Source organism: Neofelis nebulosa, chromosome 2, assembly GCF_028018385.1.
Source record: "Neofelis nebulosa isolate mNeoNeb1 chromosome 2, mNeoNeb1.pri, whole genome shotgun sequence".
NCBI classification, from domain to species: Eukaryota; Metazoa; Chordata; class Mammalia; order Carnivora; family Felidae; genus Neofelis; species Neofelis nebulosa.
In genome coordinates, this window is record NC_080783.1 from 164,151,379 (window position 1) to 164,169,776 (window position 18,398).

General features: G+C 37.4%; 1 protein-coding gene and 1 long non-coding RNA gene across 9 annotated transcripts in view; one reads left to right on the forward strand and one right to left on the reverse strand.

The window, feature by feature from the left end:
- Nucleotides 1-18,398, reverse strand: part of LRRC7 (leucine rich repeat containing 7) — a 560,700-nt gene that overhangs the window by 42,868 nt on the left and 499,434 nt on the right. For all 8 annotated transcript variants that reach the window (XM_058717001.1, XM_058717002.1, XM_058717000.1 and 5 more), the window contains one exon: nucleotides 4,703-4,924. In XM_058717001.1, the coding sequence (XP_058572984.1) occupies nucleotides 4,703-4,924 (222 nt within the window). The remainder of the gene's footprint in view (nucleotides 1-4,702; nucleotides 4,925-18,398) is intronic.
- On the forward strand, nucleotides 395-5,141 carry LOC131504577 (uncharacterized). Its single transcript, XR_009258065.1, has 2 exons — nucleotides 395-580; nucleotides 4,531-5,141. It is a non-coding gene; the product is annotated as an uncharacterized LOC131504577 (long non-coding RNA).

Here is an 18,398-nt window from a genome sequence, read left to right on the forward strand (position 1 = left end):
AATGTGAGTTTCCTTGTTCGATGATTATTACTAATAACACAATGGCAACAGCAGAGCATTAAACCAAGTGTGAGGTACTTCTAAGTGCAAGACTTTGTGTAACTGCACTGGTCACACACCCCTGAAGCCCTGCCTGTGTTTAAGATACATAATATAGGGGCACCTGGGTGGCTCCATCGGCTCAGCATCTGACTTTGGCTCAGGTCATGATCTCACGGTTTGTGAGGTCGAGCCCCGCGTCAGCTGTCTGCTGTCAGTGCAGAGCCTGCTTTGAATCTTCTGTCTTCCTCTCTCTCTCTGCCCTTCCCCTGTTTATTCTCTCTCTCAAAAATAAACATTAAACAATATACATAGTATATACAACATATACACTGTACAGTAGTCCCTCCTTATCTGCAGTTTTGCTTTTCATGGTTTCATTTATCCGTAGTGAACTGTGGTCTGGAATCAGATGATCCTCCTTCTGACTAATCCTCAGCAGGTTGATAATAGCCTAACACTATGTCACAATGTCTACATCATTCACCTCACTTCATCTCATCATGTGGGCCTTGTATCATCTCACATCATCACGAGAAGAGTGAGTACAATATAAGGTATTTTGAGAGAGACAGAGGCCACATTAACATAGCTTTTATTACAGTTTATTGTTATAATTATTCTATTTTATTATTAGTCATTATTGTTAATCTCTTACTGTGCTTAATATATAAATTAAAATTTATCATAGATTTGTATGTATGGGAAAAACAGCATATATAGGGCTTGATATTATCCATGGTTTCAGGCATTCACTGTAGGAATATATCCCATATGAATAAGGGGGGGGGCTAATGTATATAGTATATTTAGCATAGCAGACACTCAATGTGTGGTAACTGTTGTCACTTCTTTTCCTATTTTCATTCAGATTTCTTTTCCTTAAATTAAAAAATTTGTATTCATTGTAATTGGATTTTTTTTCAACTATAGCATTGCAATAAGTGATTAAAAAAATTTTTTTAAAATTTTTTTAGAGAGAGAGCAGGAGCAGGGAGAGGGGCAGAGGGGGAGAGAGAGAGAGAGAGAGAGAGAGAATCTTAAGCAGGCTTCATGCTCAGTGTTGAGTCCAAGGTGGAGCCTCTCCCATGACCCTGGGATCATGACCTGATCCAATATCAAGAGTTGAATGCTCAACTATTTGAGCCACTCAGGTGCCCCACCCCTTTTTTATTTTTATTTTTTAAAATGATTAGTTTTTTTTAAATGTAAAATCTCCAAACTTTAATAGAAATTATGGTGCTTCATCATGCTGTGTAGTCTCTCTATACTATGTTTATAATGTCTCCTTGCACTTAAAAATTATGAATGATTTAGGTTTTTTCCATACTGTACAGATCTTCCTCGACTTACAAGGGGATTATATCCAAATACATCCATCATAAGTTGAAAATATTATAAGTCATAAAATGCATTTAATACACTTAACCTACTGAACATCATAGCTTAGCCTAGCCTGCCTACTTTATATGTGCTCAGAACACTTACACTAGCCAACAGCTGGGCAAAGCCATCTATTACAAAGTCTATTTTATAATAAAGTATTGAATATTTCATGAAATTTATTGAATACCCTACTAAAAAAGAGAACAGAGCAGTTGCACAGGTACAGGATGGTTATAAGTGCATCAGTGTTTACCCTTGTGATGCTGTGACTGACTGGGGACTGCAGCTCACTGCCACTGCCCAGCCTCAGGGGACAGTACTGTCCTGCATATTGCTGGTCCAGGAGTAGATCACAGTTCAAAATTTAAAGTACAGTTTTTACTGAATGAGTATTGCTTTTGCACCATCATAAAGTTGAAAAATCGTTAAGTCAATCTATTGTAAGCTGGGAGATGTCTGTACTTGGCCAAACTAACATTGTTGTCATCACTTAAGAAAACTCTGTTATTCTCTTTATGGCTTTTTAATTGCACCACTAGAAATGGGTTATTAAAATAGAGTGTCTTGATTTATATGACTGAAACCCACATTAGAAATTTTCAGTTACTTCCTTGATCTTTGCATTTCAATCACTACTCTATAGTTTTCATGTGAAACTATATAGCTTTAAAATATTTTAAATATTTTTCTCACTTTTTTTCCCTTGTTAAATATGGGATAAAAGTCGTTAAAGCATGCGCGCGCGCGCGCGCACACACACACACACACACACGCACATTGGAGAGGTCTGAGTTTTCAAAGGAATTATAACCCAGAAAAGTAAAAAATACCTGTAATATTTTCATTTTGAGAATGATATACATAACCTTTTTCAGCCTCTTTGTCTCTCTCTCTTTTTGGTTTTATTTTGCTTTGATTTTCTGTTTGTAGATTAGGGAGGTTGGGACTGGTATCATGAAGTGCCCTCCAATATTTTAATTCTTAAAATGTATTTCTACCTCTTCTATTTCCTATTTCTGTACTCTCAGTGCCAGGCTAACTATGTGTGTATGTGTGTGTAGAATTGTATCATTTGATTCTTACAAAAATCTTTGGAACGTTGTTTATGGGTGGTAATGTTCTCATTTTATAAGGAGGAAAACAGAACCTCAGAAAGAGTTAATGACTTGGCCAGGGTCACAAAACTAATAAGCATTAACATGAGACTCAACTCCAAATTCTGAGACCCACCCCTAGTATTCGCTTTCCTGAATGCTATGGGGTTAGGTGAAGAGGTGGAGAAGTTAGGGGGAGAAAAGAGATGAAAGAAAACAGTGTAGTAGTTGGTGATGTGCTGGAAGATGTTTACAAGCTGGCTGAGGGTAAGGGATAGCCTGATTTGTAGTGCTTATTAATTTCCCTGGTGTAATTATGCCCAGAGTTTCATCCTATGGTGTGATGTCACTGAAGGAGGAGTTGGGAAGTAACGATCCAGTATGAATCTAGCATACCACCGGTGGTAGAAAAAATGTTACAGTGAATTGTGAAAAAAAGTTTTGAGAATATAGCTCAGGGGAATGGGGAGCATAGTTTGGGGACTAGTGCTCATTATTTAAAGACTCCTTAGGCTTCTCATGGTCAATCCAAAGTTTAATCTCAGCATTCCAAACCATTTCAGTCTGAAACCAATGCAGAAAAAATTGGGAAGCTGAGAGGAATTTGCTTAAGTCCCTTTCTTAACAAAGCCATTGAATGTTTCAGTTTTTACCTCTCAGTTTGAAAGGCACCTGGATCAAAACATTTGCAAGCAACTACAAATACCTTCTCTAAAAGAATCATGATGTTTTAAATTTAATTAGTATATAATTGTAGAATTTAGTAAACCTCTCATTGGTCAAACTATACAATTTATGTATTTTTGAGAAATATGGTAAAAAAGTCTTTAAAATTACATGCTCACTAAACCTATTATTCAAAGTAGGTAAAAAAGGGCATTGATCTCAGTGAATTTTTAAATGTGCTGATTCTAGGTGAAAAAAGATCATGTAGCTGCTAATAGAAATAACTAAATCAGAGAACTGGGTTAGGTTATGATATTTGTGGGAGAGGAAATATGAATAAGTTTTAACCTTCTAGGTGCCTGTAAATAAGGCATAATTTAAAACTTTATCAATGTTTAAGAATCTCTGGAGAATTAAAAACATCATATCATAACCTGATTAAAGGCACCTTTCTGGTTTATTTACCTTATTACCTTAAATCCAATACTTGACCTAGATCAAGGCAGGATAGGAAGAAAATTGTCTTTAAAAAAAAGCCAATGATTCTGAGAATGATTAAGACATAATCTCAGCTTCAAGAAGGATTTTAAGAAATAGAGGCAATGTCTAGAGCAGCTGGGATCCAAATCATGAGTGGCTACTAACAGTGTAAAAGAAAAAACTGGAGAACGAAGGTAATGTCTGAGATGTTCAGAAAATAAGGTAGGGTAATGTGTGAAGCTTAGAGTAGGCAGTAATAAAATGAAATCCTTATATACCATATTAAGGAGTTGGTGAAGTCAGTAGGAGCTTTGCCAAGTTATCTGAAGAATGAAATAAAAGAAATTAATTTTATGGGAGTATTAAGATCTTAATGTCTTGCTTTCTAAGTGTAATATAATTTAATAGATAAGATCCTATTCAGTTTTCTGGTTCTAAGGAAGAAAAACAGATTCTGTAATGGAAAAGTAAATCCTAATTTTAGATACGTCAAAGGAGAAGCAATTTTTGTGCTACTTGGTATTTGTCAGTAGTTTTTGGAGCATTTCAGAAATGTTTCCGTTCAAACTGATCTTTATCATTTTCTTCAGAGTAAAGCTTTATCTTTGTCTTATTCAACAATCAGAAGATAAGACTTTCAAAAAAGGTTCCCACTGTCCCACAGTTTCACACTGTCAGTTTCACCAGAGGCCTTGGTAAATACACTTAATCCCCTGACTCTAATATTCAAAAGCTGTGCAATAGAGCTAAATTGGAGTTGAAATTGAGTAGATGGTGTAGGATAAACAAGAAAAACTTCCAGTTCATCCGTGTTTCCTTATGTGAAAAGGAAATTTTATCAACAATCAATTTTTATGTGTTGTAGTGTTTAACCACTGAAAATAATGAGAAAACCCCTACAAAGAATGCTCCACTCCATTCAACATGGTGACAGCATTAATTTGTCCCAGACTACATAAATGAGAGAAGGTAAACTATGGATTCATTGGACTGCCCTGAACATTCCCTGAAACTTCAATTATAAAAACTCTTCTCACCTGCTCTGGATATCCATCCATACTCCTTTGCCCTTTAGTTTGAATTAAGCACCGTCCAGGCTGAGGTCCCCGGGTGGCCTGTGAAGAGGGGATCTGAATAGGCAATGGTGACTGAAATTGCTGGATGGTCACTTTGTTTATATTTCCCTCATATGGCTGCTGCTCCCGGCTCCGATGCTGAAGGCTTTGGGACCCCATCAAAGTCTGGATGTGGCTTCCTGCCTGTGGAGAAGATAATTTGTCAGACGAAGATTCATGGTGTTGAAAGGATGTGATTAAAGTAGAAAACACGTACAGAATACCTCTCTGGTAAAGTGGCATCATTTGGGCTCTCAGCCACTGCTGGAAAGGATAATGAAAAAACAGTAAGGGTCTGCCTACTGTGGTTTGTGAAAATGTTAATACTGGAGCAAGGTTGCAATAAATACATTCATAGTCATTTAATGTCTTGCCACAGATTATTTTGTCCCTGATTTTAAGGGAGCAAAATTATCCCTGAAAAATTTGAAGAAGAAAAAGAAGTCACAACTTAAAAATAAAATGGAGTTCTATCTGGCATTTTATTTTATTAAAAAAAATTTTTTTACATTTATTTATTTATTTTTGAGAGATAGACAGAGCACAAGTGGGGGATAGGCAGAGAGAGAAGGAGACACAGAATCCGAAGCAGGCTCCAGGCTCTGAGCTGTCAGCACAGAGCCAGACGCGGGCTCGAACTCACTGCAAGATCATGACCTGAGCCGAAGTCGGACGTTCAACCGACTGAGCCACCCAGGCGCCCCTCTGGCATTTTATTTTGAATAACAGCAGGGAGAGAGATGTAGTATAGGAAACATCAGGGGGAGAATGACAGAACCCAGTTCCTAATTCTGTAGCAAAAGAATTGAAGTATATATATTCCATTGTGCCACAGTGCATAGTGAGCTTGTTCAGGTGAGTTTAATCAGTATTTATTCATTTTCTGCATTATTAAATCAAGACTATGGTTTTGGGAATCTTTAAGTCACATTGAAAATGAATGATATGATAAATTCTTGTGAGTATCTCTAACTCATGGAGGCACTAGATATGGAAAGGTCTTCAAAGTGAGCTCTGCAAAAAAAAAAGAGGTTAGAGTGGGAGACAGCCAAAGCATAAGAGACTGTTAAAAACTGAGAACAAACTGAGGGCTGATGGGGGGTGGGAGGGAGGGCAGGGTGGGTGATGGGTATTGAGGAGGGCACCTTTTGGGATGAGCACTGGGTGTTGTATGGAAACCAATTTGACAGTAAATTTCATATATTAAAAAATAAAAAAAAAAACAAAAAAAACAACAAAGTGAGCTCTGCATGCATATCATCCCATTGTGAGTTTTAGAGAGATTATTAGTACCTCATGTAAAGCAATCTACTTTTTTTTAATGTTTGTTTATTTTTTAGAGACAGAGTGCAAATGGGAGAGGGGCAGAGAGAGGGAGGGAGACACAGAATTGGGAGCAGGCTCCAGGCCCTGAGCTGTCAGCACAGAGCCCGACGTGGGGCTCAAACTCATGAGCATGACAGCATGACCTAAGCTGAAGTTGGACGCTTAACCAACTGAGCCAACCAATTGCCCCAGTAATGATCATTTCTTACTTCTTAAGGGCGGCTGTTGGAGGGAGAAGACATGTTCACTTGGTCTCCAATCTTCAAATGATATGGTGCATACCACTGCTTCTGTGCTCACTTTGATTTTCTTGCCTTTGTTCTAGCATTGGTTCCTTGAGTCGTTCTTTCTGAAACCTTTTCCACCAACCAAGCAGTTCTGCTTGTGGGCTGGTAACCTAGCATACACCTTTCAAAATTATGTATAGTTTAACATGGAGGTCTAACATGGAAAGTGAATGCTTATCATTAATAGTTTTAAACATATGTTTTACTGTTGTGCTTGGTACATCACCTATTACTATGGAAAACATCTGAGGGGTTACTTCCTGAATTAGTTATTTTTTGTTGATCTTTTAAGGGTAGATAATTTGGAATTCAAAAGTGAATTTTACCTTAGAATTCATAGCTAGGAAAGGCTGCGAATTTTGCTATTAGTAACAAATTTGTAATTCATTAGCTAGGAAAGTCTGACTAATCAAGATTTTTGATTAAGAAATCAGATTGGAGGAATAAAGGAAACATTATTAAACATGTATTCAAGGAAGAGATTAATTTGACTTTTTAAAAATTCTTAAAAAAAGAGCAGTGTGAGACATAAGAAAATAGGGATCATGGAAAATCATTTGGAGAAGATGGGAGGCATATTGCTTGGTTCCAAACAAAAGGTGATTTCAGTAAAAAAATACTCAAAGTTATTATTTCACAATATGAATGGCAAAGTAAACAACCATTTGAATATATATTTAGACCCCAACTGGTTAGCTTATTATCATGTACAATTTTTTACATTCAGAAACTGTAAACATATATCAGTCATGAAAAATTGGAAGAAAAGATGCAAAAAAAGAGTGTCAGGCAAAACGAGCACAATGTGAAAATAATTACCAATCCAACGTTATCCAACACAACTAACCAAGAATGGCAAAACTATAACATCATAAACACAACTAAGATAGCTTTATAAAGGGCAAAAATATATTTATTGCACCTATTCCCTTCTCAGAAATCTAAATGAAAGGAGATGTTGCAACTTTGAGAGCTATTATTGATGACTGAACACCCTCCTGGTCAAATTTTTGTCTTTAGTTTAATTCTCTCCTACCTCTATAGAATTTCACATTCTCTTGTTCGGTAGGAGAGAAAAGCCACAATAAGCTGTATGACATTTTGAGCTGCTATACTCTGAATGAACTCACTGGCATGCTAAGCTATGCTAAGTTACATAGCTAGACATTGATTTCCTGGAGTTAGAGGAGCTGATGATGTAGGCCAACTGAAGCTGTACAACTTGGCTATGGAACAATAAATTGATTTTACACTTATACCTGCTTGTCACCTCCACTGTCATAATTCATGGGTCTTCAGTCAGTGCTTGAGCCAGTGGAAAAGAGGAACACCATCAGTTTAAATGAAAGTGATCACATAGACAAGCAAAGAATTGTTAACACCCAGAAAAACTTAGAGGGATCTAGAGGGGCAGAGATGGAGGAATAGCATGGAAGTTTTTTTGCATCTCTCGTCCCTGAAATGTAACCATCCTGCACACCTAGAAAACTGATTTGAGGATTAACACAACAATCTGTACAACCTGAACCAGAGAACTCAGCAGGTATGCAGTGCAGAGAGGTGACTTGGCGGGGGAGAGGAGGAGCTGTGCAGGGCAGGGAGCTGTTTTTGCTTGTGGAGAGAGGACGGCGAGGGGAAGAGAATACAGAAAGCACCTCCAATGCCCAAAAGCAGCTAGAGAGAAAATAAAGTGTACACAAAAGACTGAACAAAAAAGGGAGAAATTAGAAAGGAGAGGGTTTAAATTCCATCAAGATTCTATAAACAGGGGGAGTGCAGAGTGTGCAACCCTGCAGCTTGATACCTGGTGGTGCTCTGGTGGGAAGGGCGAATCCCCAGAAGCAGAGAGAAAGAGGTCTTCAGGGTCCTCAGGACACATGGAGAGAGGCAGTTCCCCTGCTGAGAGGAAACTTGGTAGAGGCTGTGCGGCCTCTCCACAGGTAAAGGTCCCAAATGGTCCCCAGAGACTATCACATTCCCTGGTACTGAAACAAGGATGTTAAGGGGGAAGCCTGGCACCAGATGTGTGTTGTGATTTTCCATAATCACTGAAATGCTGCTGTTACATGATTGCATGATTTTTTTCTGGGGCAGACTGGCACCCAGCTACAGTCTCTGGGCATCGGCAGCAGCGTGGTCTCCCAAACATTCCTGAGGGTGGGCTGGCATCTGGCCATTGCTCTGTGAGACCCTCACCCAGAAGGTCTGAGTAGGTCAAAGCTGCAGTCCCTCAGAAGTGAGGGGTTGGGAAACACAGTCACATATGAGATAAAACTCAGGAGGGAGGAGCTGCCTGGCAAGCTGATGGCTTGGTCACAGTGTAAAAGCAGGAAGTGGACAGAAGCCAGAGACAAAGGAAGGATGCACAATTGCTGGTTAGGGAGAGCACAGAGTTCTGATACTAGAGATTGGGTAGCTGGGTGACGCCAATTTCACCTCTCCCACGCATGTGCATACACACCTACATGTGCCACAACAATCCACCCCAGTAAGCTAAACAGCACTATCTAGTGGAGAATGGAGCCCAGCCCAACTGGGCCAAACTCACTCTTCAGGAACAACACAAGTCTCTGCGCCTGCTTAGTTTATAAAGTGTTTCATAGTTCAACTTCTAAGGGAAACCAATGTAATTTTAATCGTACTTCAGTCTGTTTGCTGGTCCATCTATTCATTTTTTTTCTGTTTTTATTCTTGAATGCAAAAAGAGGAAAAAAATTATTGTTATTCTCCATTTCTATTAAAATATTTTTCTTTAATTTTTTTCTACTCTATTTTTTACTTATTTGTAAAACTTTCAAATTCTTTTTTTTCCTTCCATCATTTCATCTTATTGTATTCATTTTTTCAAATTTTCAAACATTTTCCTTTTTTATCCTTTTTTTCCTTATCTTTTCCTTTTTTCTCTAATCTATCAAGCTCCTTTCAACAACCAGACCAGAACATACCTAGGATCTAGCATCCTTTATTTGATTTTTTTGTACTGTTTTTAAGTTTTTAATTTTAATGTTTTTTACTTTATTAATTTCTTTCTTCCTTCAAAATGATGAAATGAAGGAATTCATCCCAAAAGAAAGAAAATGACGAAATGACAGCCATGGACTTAATCAACACAGATACAAGCAAGATGTCTGAACTACAATTTAGAATCATGATAATAAGAATACTAGCTGGGTTGAAAACAGATTAGAATCTCTTTATGTGAAGATAAAAGCTAGTCAGGATGAAATAAAAAATGTTATAACTGAGCTGCAATCTCAAATGGTGGCCACAGTGGCAAGGATGGATGAGACAGAGCAGTGAATCAGTGATATAGAGAATAAACTTATGGAGAAAATTGAAGCAGAAAAAAAGAGGGAGACTAAGGCAAAAGAGCACAATTTAATAATTAGAGAAATCGGTGACTCATTAAAAAGGAACAACATCAGAATCAGAGGGGTCCCAGAAGATGAAGAGAGAGAAAAAGGGATAGAAGGGTTATGTGAGCAAATCATAGCAGAAAACTTTCCTAACCTGGGGAAAGACACAGACATCAAAATCCAGGAAGCACAGAGGACTCCCATCAGATTCAACAAAAACCAACCATCAACAAGGCATATCATAGTCAAATTCACAAAATACTCAGGCAAGGAAAGAATCATCAAAGCAGCAAGGGAAAAAAGGTCCTTACCAACAAGGGAAGACAGATCAGGTTTGCAGCAGACCTATCCACGGAAACTTGGCAGGCCAGAAAGGAGTGGCAGGATACATTCAATGTGCTGTATCAGAAAAACATGCAGCCAAGAATTCTTTATCCAGCAAGGCTGTCATTCAAAATAGAAGGAGAGATAGAAAGGTTCCCAGACAAACAAAAATTAAAGGAGTTCATGATCACTAAACCAGCCCTGCAAGAAATTTTAAGAGGGACTCTCTGAGGGGAGAAAAGATGGAAAAAAAAAAACGACCACAAGCAACAAAGACTAGAAAGGACCAGAGAACACCACCAGAAACTCCAACTCTACAGGCAACATAATGGCAATAAATTCATATCTTTCAGTACTCATTCTAAACATCAATAGACTAAATGTTCCAATTAAAAAGACAGAGGGTAACAGAATGGGTAAGAAAACAAGATCCATCTGTATGCTGTTTACAAAGGACTCACTTTAGACCTAAAGACACCTTCAGATTGAAAGTAAGGGGATGGAGAACCATCTATCATGCTAACAGTCACCAAAACAAAGCCAGAGTAGCCATAATTATATCAGACAATGAATACTTTAAAATAAAGACAATAACAAGAGATGAAGAAGGACATTATATAATAATTAAGGGGTCTATCTACCAAGAAGATCTAACAGTTGTAAACATTTATGCTCCAAATGTGGACCACCCAAATATATAAATCAGTGAATTATAAACATAAAGAAACTCATTGATAATAATACCATAATACTAGGGGACTTCAACACCTCAGTTACAACAATGGACAGATCATCTAAACAGAAAATCAACAAGGAAATAATGGCTGTGAATGACACATTGGACCAGATGGAGTTAATGGATATATTCAGAACATTTCATCCTACAGCAGTGGAATACACATTCTTCTCCAGTGCACATGGAATGTTGTTCAGAATAGATCACATACTGGAACACAAATTGGCTCTCAACAAGAACAAAAAGATCGAGATCATACCATACATATTTTCAGACCATAATGCTTTGAAACTCAAAATCAACCACAAGAAAAAATGTGGAAAGATAACAAATACTTGGAGACTAAAGACCATCCTACTAAAGAATGAATGGGCTAACCAAGAAGTTAAAGAGGAAATTAAAAAGTACATGGAAGCCAATGCAAATGATAACACCACAGCCCCAAACCTCTGGGGTGCAGCAAGGCAGTCATAGGAGGGAAGTATATAGCAATCCAGGCCTTCCTAAAGAAGGAAGAAAGGTCACAGATACACAACCTAACCTCACACCTTAAAGATCTGGAAAAAGAACAGCAAATAAAACCCCAAACCGGTAGAATACAGGAAATAATAAAGATTAGAGCAGAAATTAATGCTATAGAAACCAAAAAAAAACAGTAGAACGAATCAACGAAACTAGAAGCTGGTTCTTTGAAAGAATTAACAAAACTGATAAACGCCTAGCCAGTTTGATCAAAAAGAAAAAGGAAAGGACCAAAATAAATAAAATCAAGAATGAAAGAGGAGAGATCACAACCCACACAGCAGAAATACAAACAATAAGAAGAGAATATTATGAGCAATTATATGCCAAAATAATGGGTAATCTGGAAGAAATGGGAAAATTCCTAGAAAAATATAAACTACCAAAACTAAAACAGGAAGAAATAGAAAATTTTAACAGACCCATAACCAGTAAAGAAATTGAATTAGTAATAAAAATTTCCCCAAAACAGGAGTCCGGGGCCAGATGGCTTTCCAGGGGAATTCTACCAAACATTTAGAGAAGAGGGACCTCCTATTTTTTTGAAGCTGTTCCAAAAAATTGAAATGGAAGGAAAACTTCCAAACTCTTTCTATGAAGCCAGCATTACCTTGATTCCAAAACCAAAGACCCCACTAAAAAGGAGAACTATAGACCAATTTCCCTGATGAACATGGATGCAAAAATCCTCAAAAAGATACTAGCCAACCAGATCCAACCATACATTAAAAAAATTATTCACCATGACCAAGTGGGATTTACACCTGGGATGCTGGGTTGGTTCAATATCAGCAAATCAATCAATGTGATACAGCATATCAATAAAAGAAAGGACAAGAACCACATGATCCTCTCAGCAGACGCAGAGAAAGAATTTGACAAAATACAGCATCCTTTCTTGATAAAAACCCTCAAGAAAGTACGGATAGAAGGATCATACCTCAAGACTGTAAAAGTCATATATGAAAAACCCACCATTAATATCATCCTCAATGGGGAAAAACCGAGAGCTTTCCCCCTATGGTCAGGAAGGAGACAGGGATGTCCACTCTCGCCACTCTTATTCAACATAGTATTGGATGTCTTAACCTGAGCAATCAGACAACACAAAGAAATAAAAGGCATCCAAATCGGCCAGGAGGAGGCTTACTTTCACTTTTTGCAGATTACATGATACTCTTTATGGAAAACCCAAAATATTCCACCAAAAAACTGCTAGAACTGATCCATGAATTCAGCAAAGTCACAGGATATAAAATCAATGCACAGAAATGGGTTGCATTCCTATACACCCAATAATGAAGCAACAGAAAGCGAAATCAAGGAATCAATCCCATTTACAATTGCACCAAAAATCATAAAATACCTAGGAATAAATCTAACCAAAGAGGTGAAAAATCTATACACTGAAAACTATAGAAAGTTTATGAAAGAAATTGAAGAAGACACACACAAAAAAAGGAAAAATATTCCATGCTCCTGGATAGGAAGAACAAATATTGTTAAAATGTCAATACTACCCAAAGCAATCTACGTATTCAATGCAATACCTATCAAAATAACACCAGCATTCTTCACAGAGCTAGAACAAACAACTCTGAAATTTGTATGGAATGATAAAAGACCCCGAGTAGGCAAAGCAATCTTGAAAAAGAAAACCAAAGCTGGAGGCATCACAATCCCAGACTTGAAGCTGTATTACAACCTGTAATCATCAAGACAGTATGGTACTGGCACAAAAACAGACACTCAGATCAAAAGAACAGAATAGAGAACCCAGAAATGGACCCACAAACATATGGCCAACTAATCATTGACAAAGCAGGAATGAATATCCGATGGAATAAAGACAGTCTCTTCAGCAAATAGTGCTGGGAAAACTGGACAGTGACATGCAGAAAAATGAACCTGGACCACTTTCTTACACCATACACAAAAATAAACTCAAAATGGATGAAAGAACTCAGTGTAAGACAAGAAGCCATCAAAATGCTTGAGGAGAAAGCAGACAGAAACCTCTTTGACCTTGGGGGTGCCTGGGTGGCTCAGTCAGTAAGCGTCTGACTTCGGCTCAGGTCATGGTCTCGCGGTTTGTGAGTTTGAGCCCCGAGTCGGGCTCTGTGCTGACAGCTCAGAGCCTGGAGTCTGCTTTCAGATTCTGTGTCTCCCCCTCTCTCTGCCCCTCCCACGCTCATGCTCTGTCTCTCTCTCTCTGTCTCTCAATAATAAATAAACATTAAAAAAAAATAAAAAAAACCCTCTTTGACCTTGGACGCAGTAACTTCTTACTCAACCTGTCTCTGGAAGCAAGGGAAACCAAAGCAAAATGAACTATTGGGACCTCATGAAAATAAAAAGCTTCTGTGTACCAGAGGAAAAATCTATAAAGAACTTATCAAAGTCAACACCCAAAAAACAAATAATCCAGTGAAGAAATGGGCAAAAGACATGAATAGACACTTCCAAAGAAGACAGCCAGATGGTCAATTGACACATGAAAAATGCTCAACATCACTCATCATCAGAGAAATACAAATCAAAACCACATTGAGATATCACCTCACACCTGTCAGAATGGCTAACAATAACAACTCAGGCAACAACAGATGTTGGCGAGGATGCAGAGAAAGAGGATCTTTTTTGCATTGTTGGTGGGAATGCAAACTAGTGCCACAACTCTGGAAAACAGTATGGAGGTTCCTCAAAATATTAAAAATAGAACTATCCCGTGATCTAGGAATTGCACTACTAGGTATTTATCCAAGAGATACAGGTATGCTGTTTCGAAGGGGCACATGAACCCCAATGTTTATAGCAGCACTATCAACAATAGCCAAAGTATGGAAAGAGCCCATATGTCTGTCAATGGATATATGGATAAAGAAGAAGTGGCATGTATATGCAATGGAGTATTATTCAGCAATCAAAAAGAATGAAATCTTGCCATTTGCAACTACGTGGATGGAACTAGAGGGTATTATGCTAAGCAAAATTAGCCAGTCAGAGAAAGACAAATGCCATATGACTTCACTCATAAGTGAATTTTAAGATATAGAACACATGAACTTAAGGGAAGGGAAGCAAAAATAATATAAAAACGTGAACTGAGGGCTGATGGGGGGTGGGAGGGCAGGGATGGTGGGTGATGGGTAATGAGGAGGGCACCTTTTGGGATGAGCACTGGGTGTTGTATGGAAACCAATTTGACAATAAACTAAAAAATAAATAAATTAATTAATTTAAAAAAATAAAAAAATAAAAATGGTATCTAAGAAAAAAAATAATATAAAAACATGGAGGGGGACAAAACATAAGAGACTCTTGAATATAGAGAACAAACAGAGGGTTGCTGGAGGGGTTGTGGGAGGGAGGATGGGCTAAATGGGTAAGGGGCTTAAGGAATCTACTGCTGAAATCATTGTTGCCTCATGTGCTAACTAACTTGGATGTAAATTATAAAAAATAAGTAAATTACAGAAAAAAGAGAAAAACTTAGAGGGATCTAGAACATTACTTTAAACCCATGGATTCATAATCTACATGAGAACATCAATAAAGACTGCTTAACAACCCCTACATTGATTAGAATATTCTTGAAATGGTCTATCCAAGGGTGAAAAGCTGATTGTATATATTATATAATAGCCTGTAGAATTATTTTTCTGGTTTATTTTTACCTTCTCACGGGATAGGTGCAGCCCAGGACTATGCTTTGATTTGGAACTCCTTGAAGGCAAGCTCTATATCCTACTTATCATCTTTAATGACTTGCACAGTAACTGGCATTTAATAAATAATGACTACTATCCAAACACTAGGTGCTAAACAATGCACTAAAACTTACCTTATACATATTACCTCCTTTAGTCCATATAACAGCATTAGAGATTAATTATTATGAATTATTATTACCCAATTTTGCTAAGGAGGAAACTAAGTCTTGGGGAGGTTAAGTAGCTTTCCCAAGTAATTTGCACTAGTGGTAAACTGACAGGATCAGGATTTGAACCAAGGCTGTCTGACTATTAAAAGTCATTCTCTTAAACACAAAACTATACTGCAATCTCCTTACCCCCAAATTGACTTTTCTGTTCTGAAAAGGAACAAAAGGATCAGGTTTAGGATATATTAAATTTCTTTAGCAGCTCTTTAATTTGCCAAAGGGCCATTCCTACTTATTGAATTAGGTCTGTTATCTATTTTAGATCCTATGGATGTGACAGATTGTTATAGTTAGGCAAATAAGTGTATTTAGCAATCTTTCCATAATTATGAAGTAATGAAGCTCATGTTCTCACATGGTTTGGTAAAACATCAAATGGGCATGAAAAGAATGTGCTGTAAAATGATTCTGTCTGCATCAGTACTGTTCTTTCATTCTCTATTGGGGATACAGGCTGCAGCGAATGGGGAGAGGGAGATACAGAAGAAAGCCAGGAGTTAACACTAAATTTTGTGTGAAGTTAAGCAAACATAAATGACATAAGATATCTAATGGGACAATTACAGTGTTGGAGGGACTGTAAAGAGGGTTTTTTCTGACTGGCACAAAGGCTTGAGAAAGGTAATGAGGATGCTTATGATGAAGTACAAAGGGCTAATGAAAATGTAGAAAATGTCAGAGGCTCGATTTGTTCAAGCAGAGGGTTAGTCTTGAGAACACTGACTCATACTGAAGGGGAATTTGAACATGAAGCTTTCTGTAAAGACTGTACTACACATTTTGAATGATAAAAAGAAATAGAGTAGATCTGACATTTGTTTTGAACTTTCAAGGGGAGGTTGGACAAAATAACATGTATTTGAGGAGAATAGTGATGAAACATAGTATTTTCAAGTTGACCCAAAACCATACTGTCAAAATTTACAGGGAAAAAGTCCAATATCCATAGAACCCAAGAAAACGTTTATGTCAACATCACAGGAGAGAAATGTTGATTTGATACCAAATGGCACTGTTCATACAAAATTCTGACCACAGCTAAACCAGCTTATTACATACAAATTTAAAGTGTTTGGGAGGTTTTATAGGATATAAAAGAAATGACTTTCTCACTACAACGCTGCTTTAGTTCACGCTATTCTCTAAGTGAAGAATGCTAGACTGAGAAGTATATTACCCAATTCATCTGTCATCTGTTTTATTAGCCACCTTGGCTCTTGAACCACTTAGGATTGCTTCCAAAAATCAAACAGCCTCGAAAGATGACAGTTTATGCTGCTGAGAATATTCAAATGGACACAATTCATTCTCTCACATTAAGTCCAACAGAGTTCAAAAATGTTTGGGAGCAGTGTCAACAACACAGAATCATCTAAAAAGGATAATTCAGTAACTAATTTCAAGGAACCAGTGACGCTCATTTAAATGAGTCAGTTACAATAATTTTGTAAAACGACAAAAACTACAAAACAGTCCTAATCACTTTCCATTTATACTATATGTTCTGTAGTGACTTTTTTTAGTAAGCAGGTTAAGTTTAAAAAATATAGACAATTGGACTTCTGCTTCCAGTTAGATGAAGTAGACTGACTTTTCCCTGTTCCCTTTAAGCACAATTAAAACCTTGGACATAATAAAGAAACTTGGACATATAATATAAAACAAATATATATAAACAATATATAAACAATATATATAAAATTATATAAACAAATATAAGGGAACTCTGGAAAGAAGACAGAATAATGCAGATCAATTACGGATCTGGAGACCAAGCAACAACATGGCACTGAATCCCTTGGGTTTTATTTTTGTGAGAGTCAGGACCTTCTCTATCATTCAATGAGGCTACTCCCACTGAGGTATTAGTGGAGACCCTCTGTGGAGCTGGAAATTCCATCCTCATCTAGCAATAACAAGAAGACTTTGCCTCAAGTGTCAACGGAGACTGAATGGGAAAATTGGACTTCTCCCTACCTGGCCTGAATGAGGCAGTGCCCCATTCTTCTCCAGTTGGAGGGGTTTCAAGGAAAGATAGCTAAAACATAAGGTTTAAGTACAATACAGAGTTTTATAACATTCTACAAAATTTCTAGGTTTAAATCATACCAAGAACCAGGAAAATGTCAAACTAAATGGAAAAAGATAATCACTAAATGCCAACACTGAGAGAACGGAGATGTTAGCATTATCTGACAAAATTTTTAAAAAAATTTTTTTTTAACGTTTTTATTTTATTTTTGAGACAGAGAGAGACAGCATGAACAGGGGAGGGTCAGCGAGAGGGAGACACAGAATCTGAAACAGGCTCCAGGCTCTGAGCTGTCAGCACAGAGCCCGACGCGGGGCTCGAACTCACGGACCGCGAGATCATGACCTGAGCCAAAGCCGGCCGCTTAACCGACTGAGCCACCCAGGCGCCCTATCTGACAAAAATTTTAAGGTAGCTAATTAAAAATATGTATCAATGACTAATTATGCATATGCTTAAACCAAATGAAAAAAAAAACGGTGGAAAAATATAAAACTTCAGCAAATAAATAGAAGATATTAAGAAGAAACAAATGGAATTTTTAGAGCTGGAAAATACAATGACTGAAAAGCTCAATGGATGGGCTTAAAAGCAGAATATAGAAAACAAAGAAAAGAAACAGTAAAGTAGAAGCCAGAGCAATAGAAATGATCCAATCTGAATAGAGAAAACACACTGGAAAAAATGACCAGAGTGTTAGTGACCTAATAATCAGATTATCGAAAGGAAAGGAGGAAGAGAATGGGGCTGAAAATTAAATGAGGAAATAACTGCTGAAAAATTCTGATATTTGTCAAAAGACAAAAACCTACAGATCTGAGAAGCAGAATATCACACAGATTAAACTCAAAGAAAACCATGCATTGACACCTTATAATTAAACTTCTGAAAACTTAAGACAAAGAAAAATGTCCTAAGGCAGCCTGAGAAAAATGACATCTCACCAGAGACTAAAAACAAATCAAATGGCAGTGGATGTCTCATCAAAAACCAAAGAGAAAGGAAAGAAGTGGCACAATATTTTTCAATCGCTGAAGGAATAGAACTGTCAACCTAACATTTTATACCAGTGAAAATGTTCTTCAGGAATGA